General features: G+C 36.9%; 1 protein-coding gene across 1 annotated transcript in view; it reads left to right on the forward strand.

Annotated features, from left to right (window-relative positions):
• LOC149409978 (serine protease snk-like) overlaps positions 1 to 18448 on the forward strand; it is a 33004-nt gene extending 14556 nt beyond the window's left edge. Inside the window, exons 2-9 of the mRNA XM_089649365.1 lie at positions 2372 to 2475; positions 5461 to 5573; positions 5818 to 5948; positions 7512 to 7618; positions 9679 to 9816; positions 15383 to 15515; positions 17300 to 17428; positions 18121 to 18448. Coding sequence (XP_089505491.1) covers positions 2459 to 2475; positions 5461 to 5573; positions 5818 to 5948; positions 7512 to 7618; positions 9679 to 9816; positions 15383 to 15515; positions 17300 to 17428; positions 18121 to 18276 — 924 coding nt within the window. The 5' untranslated portion in view covers positions 2372 to 2458 and the 3' untranslated portion in view covers positions 18277 to 18448. The remainder of the gene's footprint in view (positions 1 to 2371; positions 2476 to 5460; positions 5574 to 5817; positions 5949 to 7511; positions 7619 to 9678; positions 9817 to 15382; positions 15516 to 17299; positions 17429 to 18120) is intronic.
• The last annotated feature ends 1820 nt before the right edge of the window (positions 18449 to 20268 follow it).

A 20268-nucleotide genomic window follows, 5' to 3' on the forward strand; every position in this document is an offset into this window, starting at 1 on the left:
ATGACTAGCAGGGCCGCCCTTTGACCTCTCCAACTGTTCTCTCGACCCACCGCCTGGCTCCGGAACAGGAGGGATATATTCATATGTCCGACACTCTTGTTAGTGCCAGGAGTGTTTAGAGAGTGGTTGATGAAGTCGGTGACGCCCGAGGATGACTAGCAGGGCCGCCCTTTGACCTCTCCAACTGTTCTCTCGACCCACCGCCTGGCTCCGGAACAGGAGGGATATATTCATATGTCCGACACTCTTGTTAGTGCCAGGAGTGTTTAGAGAGTGGTTGATGAAGTCGGTGACGCCCGAGGATGACTAGCAGGGCCGCCCTTTGACCTCTCCAACTGTTCTCTCGACCCACCGCCTGGCTCCGGAACAGGAGGGATATATTCATATGTCCGACACTCTTGTTAGTGCCAGGAGTGTTTAGAGAGTGGTTGATGAAGTCGGTGAAGCCCGAGGATGACTAGCAGGGCCGCCCTTTGACCTCTCCAACTGTTCTCTCGACCCACCGCCTTGCTCCGGAACAGGAGGGATATATTCATATGTCCGACACTCTTGTTAGTGCCAGGAGTGTTTAGAGAGTGGTTGATGAAGTCGGTGACGCCCGAGGATGACTAGCAGGGCCGCCCTTTGACCTCTCCAACTGTTCTCTCGACCCACCGCCTGGCTCCGGAACAGGAGGGATATATTCATATGTCCGACACTCTTGTTAGTGCCAGGAGTGTTTAGAGAGTGGTTGATGAAGTCGGTGACGCCCGAGGATGACTAGCAGGGCCGCCCTTTGACCTCTCCAACTGTTCTCTCGACCCACCGCCTTGCTCCGTAACAGGAGGGATATATTCATATGTCCGACACTCTTGTTAGTGCCAGGAGTGTTTAGAGAGTGGTTGATGAAGTCGGTGACGCCCGAGGATGACTAGCAGGGCCGCCCTTTGACCTCTCCAACTGTTCTCTCGACCCACCGCCTTGCTCCGTAACAGGAGGGATATATTCATATGTCCGACACTCTTGTTAGTGCCAGGAGTGTTTAGAGAGTGGTTGATGAAGTCGGTGACGCCCGAGGATGACTAGCAGGGCCGCCCTTTGACCTCTCCAACTGTTCTCTCGACCCACCGCCTTGCTCCGTAACAGGAGGGATATATTCATATGTCCGACACTCTTGTTAGTGCCAGGAGTGTTTAGAGAGTGGTTGATGAAGTCGGTGACGCCCGAGGATGACTAGCAGGGCCGCCCTTTGACCTCTCCAACTGTTCTCTCGACCCACCGCCTTGCTCCGGAACAGGAGGGATATATTCATATGTCCGACACTCTTGTTAGTGCCAGGAGTGTTTAGAGAGTGGTTGATGAAGTCGGTGACGCCCGAGGATGACTAGCAGGGCCGCCCTTTGACCTCTCCAACTGTTCTCTCGACCCACCGCCTTGCTCCGGAACAGGAGGGATATATTCATATGTCCGACACTCTTGTTAGTGCCAGGAGTGTTTAGAGAGTGGTTGATGAAGTCGGTGACGCCCGAGGATGACTAGCAGGGCCGCCCTTTGACCTCTCCAACTGTTCTCTCGACCCACCGCCTTGCTCCGGAACAGGAGGGATATATTCATATGTCCGACATTTGTGACATATGAATGTGATGTGAATGTAAAAATGTCTCCTGGACATTTTTACATTCACATCAATAACATTTTTCTATATTCCATAAAACACCCAATCGGTCGTAATAAATGTTTGTTGATTAGAAATTTTCCTAACAACAAACCATTCTTGTTTATATACTAATGTTAAGCTATTTTCTGTATAACACCCGTCTGTCATTAGTACTGCTTAGTAATAAACATTTCATATTTATTGTACTAACATCAACAATGTTACTAAATATTCTTCCGCCGCTACTTTCATAGTACCTTAAGTATCTATCTTGTACTCTTATTACTATATATTATTTAATCACTTGAACATACCATAACTCTCAACGATAACTTGTATTATACCTGCTTATATTGTCCGTATCCAGCCTATTAAGCTATGTAATATACACACAGTATTGTACTTCTGATTACAGCTTACCTTAAAATTATACACATGTAAAAGCCTTCCTGGGGTGAATAAATAAATAAATAATTTGTTAGTCTTTTTTTATGTGTAAAAAAACATTCCCGAACGTGAAATAACATTTTGGGCAGCTTCACTGCTTAAAACGTCCCTGTTCAGAACCCCGCCCACCGCCGGGTAAACGTCAGCTTGTTTGTAAATATATTTCTAGTTTCTATTCTGACTACTTCTTTGTTCCTTCCCTGTAAGCTCTATAAAAAAAATAAGCTGCCACCACCCCTAGTTTGATAAGTATAGTAAATAAATAATTATACCCTATGAGTTTTACAGGTGATACGTGCACATTGGCTCTGACTGGAGATCCAGGAGTGTGCGTTTCTTACCCCGACTGTACAAGCGCCATACAAACTGCGGAGTATGGAATTCTTCCGCAGGTAAAAATATGCTTTCTTCGTATAGCCTCTTCCTTAATCCGCCTTCAAACATTTTATTTGTATTCCTGTTACATATATAAACATTGTTATCCGGTGTATGGGCTCCTTCATTGCTAAAGTTATCGCGCTAGTGTTTAACTATTTATATTGGCGTTCAATAAACACCGCTGAAAGATTATTATGTTTTAATGATAAACTAATGTTTATAAGACAAGGTTTTATGCGTAGCATAAAGGATAACAAGTAATTAACTAACATTTTCAACGGATGAGTTATACAAAGAATCTAAACTATTCTGTCTCCGTAAACTATTTATTTTGCAAACTATGAAATAAATCTTTAAAAACAAAAATAAATTCTAAATTAATGAAAACAGAACCAACATTAGAAATAATAATGTATTTTATACCCCCCAAACGAACACAAAACAAATGCAAACACACTGCAGTTTCATTGGACCTCGTACTTTCAATCTTTTACCGAAAAATATTCAAGTGATTACTAAACTTCCTCAATATTTAAAAGAATTAAAATTATGGCTTTTCGATACAGCAGTTGAAACTTTTTTTATTTAATTTGCATTAATTTATGTTTCTCATAAAATATTCACCATATATTACACTAAACACTAATAACTTCACTATACACTATTATAAACACTTTTTATACAAAACGCTTATACAAAATGTAATCTTGTTTTTATTTTATATGCCCACAATTTGTTTATTTCTAGGTACAATAAAATAATAACTTAAATATATTACCCACGCACAGGCTGCGCCTTAGTGGGTTCTCAATATTCTTATTGATTTATATAATATTGTATGTAATTAATGTAAAAATTGGGAAAAATAAAGGAATTGAAATTAATAAAATACTTCGTTTTTACCACTTTTATTGTTTATTACCAACATGTTTCATGAGCAACGCTCACTTCTTCAGGGTTTTGAACGAAGTATTTTATTAATTTCAATTAAAATGGTGCCACAAAATAAGTTTGCTGTGTTAGAAGAAAAAATAAAGGAATAAAGGATATCAAGTAATTATGTTAATTATTAGTCGCCTGAAATATCAATCTGCAAAGGGAGATATTTTCAATTTGTATTGATCAATTATTGTTTATAATTATCTGTTAGCGCTGAAAGTGCCTTCAAACAACCAACCGAGCATCGGCTTTCGTCTTAATGTTTATAGCGAACTAGTTATACCCCTTCCAGAACTTTCAAGAGCATTCTCAAACTTTCCGGAACCTTCTAGACTCACCGACACACTCGCCACTCAGTTTGGACCCTTATAGAACCATCTTGAACTTTCTCCTTCCAGAACCTTCTAGGGCAGAGGTTCCCAAAGTGGTCTATATGGACCCCCAGGGGTCGATATCGGCATGCTGGGGGTCTATGTCAGAGAGAAAAAAATTTGGGGGTCCACGAGATTCAAATGGGGTACATACGAGCGGATCCCCATTTATCTCAAGTCAACATTTAGCAGTTCCGTAAATGACACAATAGACCTAACACAAATATAATAAACTGATAAATTACTTATTTGATATTTGTATTTTTATGTTTCGTAAAGTTGTTAATTGAGGTATATAAATAGAGTCTACGTTCCTTTTTTTCGTCAGAATTAATATATTCAAGCAAAACATTGCACATTGGAAACCGCGAATTTTCCTAGTTCCCCAACTTGTTTTTGAAAAACGTCCAGGGTAATAATGACGTTCAACATTTAAATGCACTTCACACAGACTTCAAAACTAAGTTTGAGGACATTTTGACTATCGAAATGCAACGTTGAAGAATCGGATATCATGTGACAAGAAGAACTGACGGATAATAATAAATAATAATAATAACAACAAACACGTACAATAGAAACACTAGATCTCATGGTCAAAAACTTATCCAACAAATAACTACTAATACAACTTTTGGGCAAAAAAGCTTCTTATATCATAGTATTAAACTCTACAATAAAATACCACTCTCACTCAAAAACCTCAACTTTATAACATTTAAATCTCAAATAAAAAGCTGGATACTTAATATAGGGAGATCTGAAATAGAAAATATACTGATATCAAACACAGACTAAAACAGAATCAACTGAACTATACCAAAAAACACTATCTTACTTATTTTAAAATTATTCATGTTCATAATTAAGTTCATATGTAACTTTGTTGTAATATTAATTTTCTTATAATTAAATTATACATAATCTGTAAATTAAATCCTCAACACGGGAGATCCCAGTGAGGATATCATTATATCTATTTGTTACAAAAAAAAGATAATTAAACAATTATTATTATTAATAAGCACTGATAAAGAACTTAAGGGGCAGTTCTGTGGGGCTAGCTACAGAAAGAAATTGCCTTTGCTTATCCTGCTTCATTTTTATTTGGTATAATACCTCACAAGGGTGCCCCTGTCTGCACAATGTAAAGACAGAGCAACTATACCGCCACCCGATTGTTGGGCAAGGGAATATTTTTACTAAAAAAGTAAACGATTGACGTTAATAGTTTTAGGAAAATTCAATATTCGACAGGCAGGGGGTCTACGGAAAACAATTTGGCAAGTGGTCTACGGGGCAAAAAAGTTTGGGAAACTCTGTTCTAGAGCATTCAAAAACCTTTATGAAATCATCTGAAGCATTCGCGGCCTTCCCATAATAAAGCACATTTTCGTCACGCACTCCCACCCATGCTTAGCCAGCCCCACCAAACTCTCTTACTATTTATGTGACTCCAAGGGCTATCTATCACCATAAACAGCAGTGAGTGAACGAGGAACACGTACACCGAATAACCATGATTATACATATAACATTCCTCCGGCTATCGTCATTATAGTGCTAATAAAGAGCTAATAAGCTTACAGAAGAATCGAACCCACGAACTATTGTAACTTCTTCCATGCACTCCATCCTCGATTCTCTTCCACTGGGCTATCCAACTGAATCTAAATTATATTTTTTCAGTTATGTTCGATGTCCGGAAAAAAAGGCAATAGTGTGTTGCAAGCCCACCAGTTGTCTACCCCTGCCGTCCACTGCAGTTCACATTCCGCTCTCTGGATACAAAGCCTGGGACTGTAAGTAATTGTCCCTTTCATCCTCTCGCCTGATATACCTCTTGAACCTGTTCACACCTGTCCACCACCTCTATTAGAATTTGTAGAAAACCCGAGCCGTTCATCTAAATAAGATATTGTTCAATTTGTTCCATTGTCAAATAAGCGTAAATATGTTCTTATCTTGTACATCTTTTACTCTTTTAAAGTATTTGCTTGTGTACAGAACAGGAAGCTTGCTAATATAAATGGTGAATGATTGCAGACTGCATATCTCTGGCGGACAAGGCCTTCCCTTGCCCCGCACGAGGTTGGAAGAGAGGGAATATCTGCTCACCACTTCCGGACCCTAACCAAGAAGATGGACCCGTCAAAGTGGGACAACTGCCCCACCTGGTAGGCTCACAATCAAAGCCGGACTTTCAAATCTCTGGGCCCGCACTTCGGAGGGGGCCCAAGGAACTATTCTAATATTTATTTTTAATAGCAATATACAAGAAGAAGATGGCAGCACTAGCACAAATATATACACGACCAGTTTTTAGATTGTATACATTTCATTTGAATGTTTGTGAGTTTATGGGCTTTCGAGTTGCAAATAATAAATTATTCGCGCTCGTAATAAATTACTCGTATTTATCGTTCGACTTTTTGATAAAGGTAATATTTGAATAGTTTAGACCAGTGACAGCGTTTCCCGACGTGGAGGGACCGTCAGTTTCATTTCAGCAAACAAACATATAAATTGGGCCCGATGCGCATTTTGTTGCAATCTGCTAATAACGTATTTTAAAGGTTTCGGTACAAAAAACTAAAAGATCTCGCAACAACCTGGAATATAACTTCCGAATTATAAAAATCGGCAATATTTTTATTGCTTTCGCGTGCGGATCTTTCTTCTGTCTCTTCGTGAAGATTATAATTCACTATACCAATTCCGTCTGCCTCAAAACAACCCTTTTTTGGATGTCAACAAATTGGGACTAGCCAAAAGGAATTATGTACATAAGAGAGGATGGAGAGTTTTTGAGGGTTGAAGTGGGGCAAAGCACAAAAAGGTTTAAAACGCAGTTTAAATAAACCCACGTCATAAACTATAACCGTGTTTATTAGTCTTTCAGTTTGACGTGCTTGGTGGAGACTCTCTCTCTCCCATGGAACCTAGAACTGTGCGGGACTCAGATGCATAATAATATTATAAGATAAAGAGATAGAAGTGTGATTACTGTGTTACATTTTTCGAATTCGTTCGATGTTGTAATGTGAATGATGTAAGAAGGAGACCGAACTATACACAGAATTTTTAAGGTTCATCATTTTCAAACTATCAACACCCGTTGACCAAATTAATTATGTTAATTTAATGAAATTAGTGGATTTAACCGACTTATCTTGCAAAAAACCATGAGCAATTTGGTACCTTTATTCAAGTTAGTTAAAGGCTTAATTAATGCACCTAAACTAATGACGTTCTGACTGTTCTGAGTACCAAATCGTAACTCGAGACTTCCTGAGTTGTTCGTTGTTCATTCATCTAAAACCAACTATTTTATTATTTCGTCCAAAGGCTACAGAGGCTTCGAAATAAATTTAGTTGCGTTGATATTTTCATTTATTACAATACTAAAATTTTAAACCAGAAATTTCTAACATTTTGTTTCGCTAACATTATTATGTTAAATAATCTGCAACTTACTTTCTATGTAAATATTTAACTTATAATTTACTTTTTCTTGTTGATTTTTTATTTACTCCAGGCACGTATACCTTTTTTCTCTTTTTTGTATTGGTGTGTATTACATTAATTCATTTTGTTCTTATTTTTAACATATATTCCTTTGTTGCTATACTTTGATGCTTTGTTTGTGCTGCTATAAACATATAATTATTATGTTTATTTGAATGCACTTTGTAATGTAGTTAATTTATACTTGTATTGTGGACGTCTTACGTTCGCAGGCACTGCTGGGATATGGTGAGGCTCCCAATGTGGGGTGGCAAGCGACAGGGGTTCTCATCAGCGAGCAGTGGGTCTTGACGGGAGGATGGCTCTTGGACTACAGAGGGTGAGCCAAACTTCTAAATTCCCCAATTCTATCCGTGCCTTTTCGCTTCCAAATTCTTAACTTCTTCCTCATTTAATATTCAGTAGGTATTAGGAGACGTACTCGAGGTACCGTCAAATCAGGTCTCGCTGTTCTTCAATTACGCTGCTTCAATACTTTTACCACCCCAAACTCGCGACCTCACGGCGGCTTTACAGTTTCGACACGGTCGAACAGGGAGGGTTCTGTAACCAAACACAGTTTAGGTGTTGACAGGATGATTTTGGTCATTGTGAGTCTAGAGTTTTTTTTATAAAAAGTAGCTTCCTTTATAAATAAAACGTTATTCTTGAGGTGTACGGTGAAGGAGGAAACCGTCTGTTTCCTTAGCACCCCGTGGGGAAGTGGTGGACAACCTCCAATGAATACTTCCACACGAGTACTGTAGCTTGATTGTAACCGGCATAATGTAGGTAGGTGGACAAAAGATAATTTTGCAGGTAGGTACCAACAGCGGAGAAAAAAAATGTTCGGAGAGGAATAAGATAAATATTATTATTATTTGCCAGTGTAAGATTTATAATTTATGTAAGAATAACAGTAAAAAAACATAATGGAAAAGGAAATTGTTATTGTAAAACAAAAATTAAAAATAGGTAAATGGAAGGTAGGACAAGAATACTTTTTAAATAATTAACTCAGAAAAACATGTCAAGGTTGCATGGAAAATAATGAAAAAATAAACTTATTTAATGCCTATTTTATAATTTAAAATTATATAATTAATCATATTCGGACTAGATAGACAAACATTCCCGGGTTACGATTTTTTTTTACTTAAAAAAAAAATTCCACAAGAAAAATGTACAGTGGAAACAAATAACATAACAAATCTTTGTTAGGTTGCAAAATTTTATCTATATTCTTCCTTCCCGTGTGCATAATCCAATTCAGGGAATTAAAAACATAGTCTTGTATTGTTGTACTCAATTAGGTACACATTCCGAACATCTTGTAGTTGGGTTAGCTCATCATCCAGGGAGTGAAGAAAGGGAGAAACGTCTCTTGTTGATGGTGATCCGTGTTTCCCGAATTATTGAGATATCATTATCAATGTGTAAGAGTAAACAGTTAGTGTCTCTGAATTTAATTTCCTTTACGATTCCTTGAATCTCATTTTTAAGATTAATTATCACTCCCTCATTCTGAAGTCTATGTTGCGTGGAGTGATATACATTCTAGTTGTCCAGGTGTTTTGGTGAATATGTTTCTTTTTTTATACGATACACTGTGAGTACGATGATGTCTGTATCCTCATTAAGTTGCTGTAGCATCACCGTCAGATCTATGAAAATTTTGGTTGATGTTTTTTATATTCTAGTGGAGTATTTTTAATGTTTTTGTTTTTATGAAGTCATTAATTTCTTGTGTTGTTGAAGTTGTGATGTGATCAGGAGAAGGGTTATCAAATTCGATAACCCTATCAGCTAAAGGATCAATTTCTGGTAAATGTGTCTATTATATTTTAGACGGTTATATGATTATGCTTATTTACATGATTTTACTTTAAAGGTTATTGTGATTTTTTATATCAGTTATTAGTGAGACTTAAAATTTTCTGTTTATGAACCAAATGTATTTGAATTTTTTCTCCTTTGCCCTTATTTTGGTATACTATAGAATATTTTTGTCAGGGCTTCATTTACATAAAGTTTTTTTATTGACATCAGCAATTAGAAGGGAGACATTGTTATTATAATAACCTGGTAATATTTGAAAATCTTCTATTGTTACCACAGAATTGAACTTACGACACCTGGGTGGAACTCAAACGCGATGCCGATTTAGCCACTGACCGGTCATTCAGTTTGGTTGGGAAGTTTGGCCTCTTATCCAAATATAAGTTGTATTAAAAAGCCGAATGAAATATTTTAAGGCAATATTAAATCGTTTGGTTTGATGAATCACAAAATGAAGCGTTTTTTAGAATTAAGTCTTAATTAAATGGTTTGATTCTATTCAACGATTTGGAAGTGCTAGGCCCCAGGAATAAAGATATTATAGTGTGTGTTTCTCTCCAGTTGGGTGAAGATGGTGAAGCTGGGCGGATGGACCGAGTCCACGGGCATTGACATCCCGGTGAAGAGGAACATCAGGCACCCGGAATACAAGACGCCCGTCTGGTACAACGACATTGGCCTGATACAGCTGGAGAGACCGTAAGTAGTGTCCAAAAGGCGAATTGCTTAATTCACCATGGAATTATCGGATAGGGGGTACTAATAACAAGTTTATTTTAGTTTAAACAACTTACAAGTTAACAAAACAAACTAAAAAGAGTAAGTACCAACCGTCCAATAACTGTGTACAACAATATTTAGTAAAGGACTTATTGTTGTAAATTTAAAACAATAACTCCCTTACAAATAAACGTGATTGTTTCTGCTATCGTGGTACGAGAACACGCCGTCAGATGGAATGCAGGAAAACACTTCTTCTTCTTGACATATAAATTTATTAATTCACAATATAATTGCAGAGGATCTTATTTTCCTCTGCTAAAACTTAAACTGAAAGAAATAAAGGTCTAGTTTCCTCTATTCTTCAGTTTTCCCTAGGTTTACATAAACCTAGTAATTATCTCACGACTGACTGCGTAGGTACGTCTGTACCTACCCGTCATAGCAACACTGCAATACTGACTTTTTTTCTGGGAGGTATCTGTATTTAAGCTAAATTCTTGAAGGACATATTACAAAAATAAAGTTGTTCCACCCGCTCGTCGGAAAACAACATTCTTAAACATAAAATAAAATGCACTAAACTATTCTTAATGATACAAACGTGACTTAAACAATACAAATATTTTAAAGGGATTATTTTAAGGGACATGAAACTTTATTTGGGGTTTTTTATTACTATGGGACAGGGGTGGGAAAGGTATTGGCAAATATTTTTAGGCATAATGGTTTAACTAGGGTGATCATAAAATATAAAGCGAACAGCCCTATTTGAAAGCTGCCGCTGCTTGCAGTAAAATGTCACTAATTCTTAAATCATAAATGATACAAACAAGGCAATATGTTTATAAAAATACCAGGCCAATGAATTGTTTTATTGTAGGGTCGAATCTGCAAATGTGGGAAGCTACACTATCTTTAAAAATACGAATTGTGAGAACTGGCCAGAAGGTTAAATTTTACTGAGCAATATGTAATAGTCGCATTCTGGAAGATACATACCTCCTCCCGTGAAGGTACTTCACAAAATAGGCAAAGAATGCGACTGTTATCTTCATTAGGTACCTACTGCTTGTCTACGAAAATTACCAGTTAAATTTATTAAAATATCTGAAATACAAATATTTATGCTACTCTTAAAACTAGAAATTCCGTGGAATATGTAAATCTTATGACTAAAAATTGTGTAGTAGGTAATGTCTTAAAACTAGAAATTCCGTAAAAAATGTAAATCTTATGACTAAAAATTGTGTAGTAGGTAATGTCTTAAAACTAGAAATTCCGTAAAAATAAAAATCTTATGACTAAAAATTGTGTAGTAGGTAATGTCTTAAAACTAGAAATTCCGTAAAAAATGTATATCTTATGACTAAATGATTGTAGTAGGTAATTTCGCATTCACCTCCACCCTTAAACCCGCCTTGAGCATGTATGTATGTAATATCTTGTATTAATTTCTTCGCACTTTCTAATGAATTTACACTATCTAAATAGTCGTCCATGTAATGTTTTGTTTTTATCGCTTTGACGGCCTGGGGATACTGAAGTAAAAATTGATCCGCGTTTTTATTTTTTACGAATTGCGCCGAACAAGGTGATGATTTTGCGCCAAAAATTATAAGAAGGGAAGAAACCGCGTCACGCGTCTCTCCTTTTAACGTTTTTTGTAATCTATATAAATTTTTGCTGTCAGATACTTTTAAGAAGTCTGTGGTATGATGGTATATTGATTTGAATGCAATCCATTCAATTGGATTGCCGTTAAATGTGGGAAGATCATTAACTTTGGGCCTGGTATTATATAAAGACATTGCCTTACCAATTGATTCCGCGAGACGGTCTTCAGTTATAGCAGGTGTTGGTCCCTGGAATCGGCCCTGCGACTCTGGCCACTGTTGCCCGTCGCGTTGCTCTGCTAAGTTGAATGGCTGCTCTGATGTAGGCAGCTCCCAGTAGCTACTGCTTGGCTGCTGAGGCTGCGTCGACTGCAGCTGAAGAGATTGCCCTACCGAGGGCTGCTGATCCGATGTTCCTCTGGGTGGGAGTAGCTCGTACCGCCCGCCCTGCTGCTGCTGCTCCAACCGCTGTCCCAAGTGCGGCGGAAGAGTCTGCTCTGCCCGAGGCTCCAATTGCGATGGGAGAGTCTGCCCTGCCAAGGGCTGCTGCTCTGAGGATCCTTTTGGTGGGAGTAATGCGTACCGCCCACCCTTGTGCTGCTCCAACCGCTGTTCCAATTGCAGCGGATGAGCCTGCTCTACCCGAGGTTCCATTTGCGACGGGAGAGTCTGCCCTGCCAAGGGCTGTTGCTGTGCAGTTCTTGTGGGCGGTTGTAGTGATAACCGCCCATCATGGAGCAGTTCCTGTTGCTGCTCCATTTGAACTCGAAGAGGCTGTTCATCGTGATCTCCAAGTTCTGATGATGAACTGTGATGTGACTGGTCCACCCAGTCATTGACTCTATCCTCGAGAGTCCGTTGCGAAGTCCTTGATGCAGCTTCTAAAACGAGCGCCGCATGTTGCTCCTCTGCTTCCAAGACTGACATTGCTGCAGTCATCTTTGCTTCGGAAGCCTTTGCTTCGGAAGCCTTTGCTTCCGCGGCCATCTTTGCTTCAGCCATCTCCGTAAGTAGGCGGGCCTTTTGTCTCGTGATGTGCACCTTGGTTGCTGAAGCTTTTATTTGAGCCTCCATCCAGCTCCTGCTGGTTCCCGCCTTGCTGCCGCAGACAGATGACGTCTTTGAGTGTTGTCCCGCTTCCATGATGCTGCTGTTCCCGATGCGGCTCGAAGGACCATATGTTTCTGCTATCGTGGTACGAGAACACGCCGTCAGATGGAATGCAGGAAAACACTTCTTCTTCTTGACATATAAATTTATTAATTCACAATATAATTGCAGAGGATCTTATTTTCCTCTGCTAAAACTTAAACTGAAAGAAATAAAGGTCTAGTTTCCTCTATTCTTCAGTTTTCCCTAGGTTTACATAAACCTAGTAATTATCTCACGACTGACTGCGTAGGTACGTCTGTACCTACCCGTCATAGCAACACTGCAATACTGACTTTTTTTTCTGGGAGGTATCTGTATTTAAGCTAAATTCTTGAAGGACATATTACAAAAATAAAGTTGTTCCACCCGCTCGTCGGAAAACAACATTCTTAAACATAAAATAAAATGCACTAAACTATTCTTAATGATACAAACGTGACTTAAACAATACAAATATTTTAAAGGGATTATTTTAAGGGACATGAAACTTTATTTGGGGTTTTTTATTACTATGGGACAGGGGTGGGAAAGGTATTGGCAAATATTTTTAGGCATAATGGTTTAACTAGGGTGATCATAAAATATAAAGCGAACAGCCCTATTTGAAAGCTGCCGCTGCTTGCAGTAAAATGTCACTAATTCTTAAATCATAAATGATACAAACAAGGCAATATGTTTATAAAAATACCAGGCCAATGAATTGTTTTATTGTAGGGTCGAATCTGCAAATGTGGGAAGCTACACTATCTTTAAAAATACGAATTGTGAGAACTGGCCAGAAGGTTAAATTTTACTGAGCAATATGTAATAGTCGCATTCTGGAAGATACAGTGATAAACCACCATTTACCATAACGTTGCTGATTGTTTATCAGTATTGTAAAAACTAAAAAAAAATTGCAAGTTTTTAAGTGTGTAAAACAACAACAACAACAAAAAAAGAAAAAAAAGTTATAATAAGTATTAGTTATATAAGTATAAGACATTTTGTGAAGTTCTGAGGGATATCGCTAAATATGTCCGGAATCTTGCTACTACGGTGGATTTTATTTAGTCAACACATTCGTTCAAGAGTTTGGGGGAAGGTTATGTTGGTTATTTGGAAAAGAATATGGAAAGTTTCGGGGCTTACTAGTAGACTCTGATTAATATTGATTTTGATTGTTACCAAGAGGAAAGATTCGACATTGTTATTTATTTTATTTATTTGTTAAGACATACACAGTAAAATAAGATATAGTTAGATATTTTTAGTTATTACATAGTTGTAGTACCTATTACGTATGTCCATAAAATATCATTACGTAATTTCGCCTGAGATTGATATAAAAGGAAGGAAGTGTGTGGATAGATCATAATAAATTAATTGAAAATAAGAATTATAATAAGTTTACGAATTGTAATTGACTGTACATAGAAGTTTTGAAAAATGATCATGCTAAGAAATTTAATAAGCTGGTTTTGTATGTTAGAAAGGAATCATGAAAGATGTCTAAATGTAGTAATTTTTCGAAAATGGGTGTATATTGTGATTGCGCGAGTAATTACTGAGTTGTTTGCTGCATTGGTATTGTTGGCTTCAATATGAAAAAGTGTAGTGTGCCTGGTACGCCTCGTTGGAACATTTAAACCAATGACGGATAGCAATTCGGGACTATCTATTTTATTATTTAGCAGATTATGTAGAAACAACAGTTCTGACAATGTGCATCTTTTTTGTAAAGTTAACATATTACTTGTAGTTTTGTTGTATTTCTTAAGTAAATGTTTCGAAAATTTATTCTGTATACATTCTACTAAATCTATGTATACCTTATATTGAGGATTCCATATTGTGGAAGCATACTCCAGTGGACTTCTGACCAATGCACAAAACAACATTGCTAGAGTCTTAGCACTATTGAAAACTTTGCATATTCTTAATAAGAAACCTAGCATTCTGTAGGATTTTGAAATAATGTGTTCAATGTTCTTGTCAAAAATTAATTTGCTATCTAAGTAAACACCTAGATCTTTACACGTAGACATAGGTTGTAAAGGTTTGTTCTTCAAGTTGTATATAATTATAATTTTGGAAATAAATCACTTTTAGCACGACGTTCAGTGTTTATAATTTAAAATAGTATCTATAGGCATTTCTTAAAGTCGGTAAGTTAGTCTACGACTAACTAATGAAGTGAGTTTATACTCAGGAATTTTGTTGTTAAGATGAATTTAATTTTGAATGTTTTAAAATGTTATCTTTTATCGAGTGTTTTCTCCATTTATTGGAACTTGGAATTATTTGAAAGAATTGGTGTTTATTTCAAAAAGTTCAAATAAACTAAAGCTCACCAGTAATGTAAATCATATATGCATATGTCTTCTATTTTTGAAACTTGGGAATATATTTCCTCCAAATATATGTACCGAAGTTACAAAAACAGAAGACATATATAAAAAAAAACGTGCAGTTAACAAAAACATTTTAAAACATCAAAAACTAAATTCATCTAAGCAACAGTAACAATTCCATAACTGTATTTACCAAGGCACAAAAATGACAGTCTTATCTGAATTGCGCTGTATTATCAACCGATCAGAACAAATAAATAACAATTAAACACTTTAAAATTTTTCTACTTGCATCTAAGATTATACATATTTTATTTTGTACATAGCATATACAACCAAATTAAAATCGTGGCCCGCTTATCAGGCACAAGAGGGCCTCTTTTCTATATATGTGCAATGTAACTGATATTCCTTATATTACAATTTAAAAAAAATATATTACAGGGTAACATTCTCCAAGACCATCTTCCCGGCCTGCATCCACACTGGAACCCCCATTCCCGACGATGGTCTGTTCTACACCGGCTGGTTCACGGCGCAGGATTTCGCCACTAACCATTTGGAGGCTCCGAAGATGGTAACATACATATATACAGGGTGTATCGGCACGTACCCGACAAACTTTAACCAGCTTTTCCTTAGCACATTTGGAGTAAAAAATGTTTTGGGCACTTTGCTGTCCGGTAACATTTTTTTTCAATTAAAAACAAAAAATTATAAAAAAATCCACACTCCGTCACTGTCATTGGCATTGTTTCTCGTGTTCAACAGCTGTTATTAGCAAGTGTGTCAAAAAACGTCTTCGCTCTTTCATACACAATAAATAATAATAATTAAAAATGAGACGAATGGTGCCATGCCATTTCGTTGTGATTGTAAAAGCGCGCCAATGTAGGTACGTACGTATATTATTCAACGAAACTCAGATGGGTTTTCAAACTGTGACAAAGGATAAAACAGTGGTGACATGTGGTGAAAATATGAATGATAAATTTTTTATTGAAAAAAAATGTTACCGGACAGCAAAGTGCCCATAACATTTTTTACTCCAAATGTGCTAAGGAATAGCTGGTTAAAGTTTGTCGGGTACGTGCCGATACACATGTATATTGTTGATACTTCAGGCGACATGACTCTAATTACTGGGGTTTGCTCGCCTCTCACATTTTATTTTTTTCTGAGGAACATATTAATCAAATCTCAAACGTTTCAAAATTGTTGTTTTTCACAAAAAATGTTGTGTAAAATTTCAAAGCAATCGGTGAAGAACTTTAGGAGATTTAAGATTTTGAACAAACGAACATTTACATTTTTATTTTTATTAAAATATTTTATGTAAAACGGTTTTAAAATTATATTAATCGTTTTTCAAGTATAAAATTAGCGGTAGGCACCAGATTTTATTTTTCTAGACGATAAATTAGTAACTTCCCGAGGGATTCCTATAAAAATATTTGTGATTTTAGTCATCAGAAGTAATCAAAAATAAACCCCCCCCAGAAATATCGATTTTCTATGCCTGCTAGTCGACCACAGGTCCGTCCATTACGAATTCATCACTTATTTCGTAAAGATTCGCACTTTATTTTAGAGATTTGATAGGGCAAATTCAACTGCAGGTCTGTAGAATACACCATCTTTACGTGTTTAAGAGTCGAGAGGAATTGTCTTGTCTTAATGCTATGGTATTTGTTGTCGGTAGAAGCCTAGCGAGTAGTGGTGCAGCAAAAATAATCTTGGGAAGGACTTGTCCCGTAGGATTTGGGTCAAACTTCGAAATTGCCCAAATCGATGTAAGTATGTTGCGTGGTGATAGCGTGCTGGAAGTAAGGTCATGTTTTCCTTACTTCTGGTGAAATCGACAAAATATTTTCACATACCTATCGAAATTCTATCATGAACAACTTTGAGGTCAACGATGCCAGTGTTTAGTCGTTGTGACCTTTAAAAAGATTAATTCCATACAGGAGATCCTGAAGAAAATATTTTCCCTCAGGGCCTATGTCATTTTGGGGGATGCTGTGCGGAAGGGAGTTCTGGGAAGGAAAAAGGAATAAGGAGTGGGTAGGAATCTGGGAGTCAGTGTGTCCAGGAGTAATACGAGGCGTTAGGGTCAAGAGTCTAGCTAGAGAGGTCAGAGGAAAACTTTAACGAGGCTTTCGATCGGGCCACTCTACTCTCCTCGGTTGAAGAAATTACTAACGGTTTCAATAATCGCCAACACTCTCTCTAGCTTTAGCTACCACTAACTACTCGACTAAATACTAGCCCCGTGTAGAGAAGCAATTGGATACTTCAGTTTTGTGTTAAATCTGTATCAATCTTGGGATAATGAATGGAGTTGTTGTCGTTGTATTGCAGAAGGCGATGAGGAAGGTGCCCAACGAGGAGTGCAGACAGAAGTACGAAACCCGCTCCGAGATCCCTCAGGGGGTCAAGGAGTCGGAGCACATCTGCAGCACCGCCAAGGGGCCCTCCTACAGGTGTGAGGTAAGGTATCAATCTGTCTCAACTGTCCCTAACTATCTGGAGCCAATCAAAACATTGTTTTAAGTGGCTTTAACCATATCTAAAGAGCAAGGTATTTATCAACCTTTCTCTTCTTCGTCTCCTCGCCCTAACAACCAGACCCGATTGGGGATAACAGTGTATGGCGAGCGATATGCTGAAATAGGCTAAGCCATGATGCGTGTAGCGTAATGTGTCGCCTACCTAAAGCTAACAAAAAATAAAAAAGAACGGCGTTTTTCGAGATGGTAAAAAACATTTAAAAAATGTATAATCTATATCTATACGGGTGTTAGGCGACGTACTTGACTTACTTAAACCAATGATTCCTGACATTATTTGGAGTAAAAAAAAATAATGAAATTTTGGAATCCGGGGACTTTTTTGTTGATTTTTTTTTCACAACCAAACAATTTTTTTTCACGTGTCGTCAATGGTCACTCGATATAGTAACCGACCAACCCCTCATCCCGAACCTACTGATATCTACATATCTATAAATATTGAATTTGTTTGTTTGTACCATACGCGTTACTATACAGATTTCGCTGACGATTTAAAAGTTTGTTCTTAATAGTGCCAGGAGTGTTTAGAGAGTGTTTTGGTAGAAGAAACCTGAGGAAAACATGTATCAAATAATTGTGTGTGGTAAAATGATTTTTTTAATTTCTCAGGGCGCCTTTGGTGGGGCGCTCACCCGATACAACAAGGAGCGGGTCTCGTGTACTCACATGCTGATCGCCTTTCACTCCTTCGCCAACTGTGACGTCATGGTGACCACGCGCGTGGCGCCATACTTGTCGTGGATAGAGAGCATCGTCTGGCCATAGGAAGTCAAGCAACACTACATACAACTCCACTGAACTGATAACCCCTGCAAGTGTAATCACAACAATTAAAAAAAACTATCCTGATACCTCTAGATGTCATAAAACACGCTTTGTAATGATCACTTTTATTGAATTAATAAATGACAGCAAACCAGGTTTCGCCTATCTCAAACTTCTTTTTATTTGAATACAATAATATTATTGCGTTAAGTCATGTCTGAGTACCTCTCTCAGATAAAATACTCACGCTGAAGTAAATAGCTTAAAAACTGTGTTAAACACTTTTAAAAATATTTAAAGGTTTTTAAATATTTATATCAACAAGTCCCAACGACATGGTGAATTTTCACGGAATTTCTGAATGCTCCCGAGGTATCTAAAATGTGCAACATATTACTTATTTTTTTAAGTTGTCGTTAAAAGAAATACTATTTTAGAAACTAGATTCAAATATATTTCAAATATTTGCATTTAAAAAAAAATCCTTTTTAATATCAAGTATGAAAATGTTTACAAAAAATCTTACCAGTACATTTTGACTCGAAACAATAAGATATGGAATCCCTAATAAGATATGAAATAACTTCATGGGGACATTCAAAATCTTCTTTCAGTCCAAAATGTACAATATTCTTTGGTAAAATTATTATTAAACAAAACTAAATACGAACAAAGACATGACGTACCAAAGTCATTACTATACAATTCTGTAAATGTATTATCTGTTCGTGCTTTATTGTGGCTTAAAATTGCGAGTCAGCATACATCTCAATCTGAACATAATAAAATTGTGACACATGTTCATAATACAAGACTAATTGCAAACGATGGACTTGTAGTTCCCAGATACCTGAATAGATACGGTCAAAGAACTCTAGAATACCTCGTTCCAATAATTTACAACATGTTATCAAACTCATTAAAAAGCTGTGAATTGACTCACAGAAGGAAATGTATGTTACAAAAATGGTTATGTGAAAGAATTTTTTGTACTAATGTAATTATGTGTATATTTTATGTACTTGTTAAAATTGTATATTTATTTAAAAAGTAATTGTTAAAAGAACCCGTTGACAAACGGATATCAATCGATTTAACGGGACTTAACTGTATTTTTGAAAGTTAATAAATAATAAAATAACGTCCATAATTTTGTAATAATTCGATATTTACAAAACATATTCCTTTTGTGTATCTAATAAGTAATAAAATTGACACGTCGTTTTTTATACTGTTAATATAATAAAAAATATTTTTTTTAACTTTCATTTGCACTGTCCATTATATTTATTTTTTTATTGTCCATGAAAAAATGAAATTCATAATCATGGACTGAAAATTTTATCCATGTAATAATGCATAAATATTTGACACAAACTGTGAAGAATACTTATTTATGTAATTATTGAAGACAATATTAGCGATTTCTAAACGAAAATCTGAAACAGAAAAATCAGAAAAGGATACGGTCACATCTAGGACTCGAACCCAGGACCCTTGTCTTTCCGGGACACCGCTCTACCAACTGAGCTAATGGGACCCTATCCCCCTCGGTCACTTTTAACTTTATCATACTTCGAATAAGAACTACCAACATTGTCTTCATTTTTTCACCGCACATTTTTATTGGCAACTATCTTTATGTATGACAATAACGAACATATCACACATCTGCGCATTATATAAAAAAAATATAGAAATACTTTTATAATGTATTGACACCCTGGTCATATCTGTCCTTCAGAGGCTATAATGGAATATGATGTCTGTGGCTAGTAATGTCCTTCCGAAGCCTGAATGGTTGATCTGTTCAGTTTAGTAAGATCACTTTCTTTTCGCGTTTCATTTTTAAGTGTCCTTGGCCATCCGACTTTTAGCCCTGACCTGGCATCCCGTGATTTTCGTCTCTCCCGTCACCTAAAGATATATTTGGTCAGAAAACGTTTCATGTCAAGGAAGAGGTGTCAAGCTGGTTGCGGACCGTGGCGGGAG

This window comes from Hesperophylax consimilis, chromosome 29, assembly GCF_061612785.1.
Source record: "Hesperophylax consimilis isolate HC1 chromosome 29, BYU_Hcon_1.0, whole genome shotgun sequence".
NCBI classification, from domain to species: domain Eukaryota; kingdom Metazoa; phylum Arthropoda; class Insecta; order Trichoptera; family Limnephilidae; genus Hesperophylax; species Hesperophylax consimilis.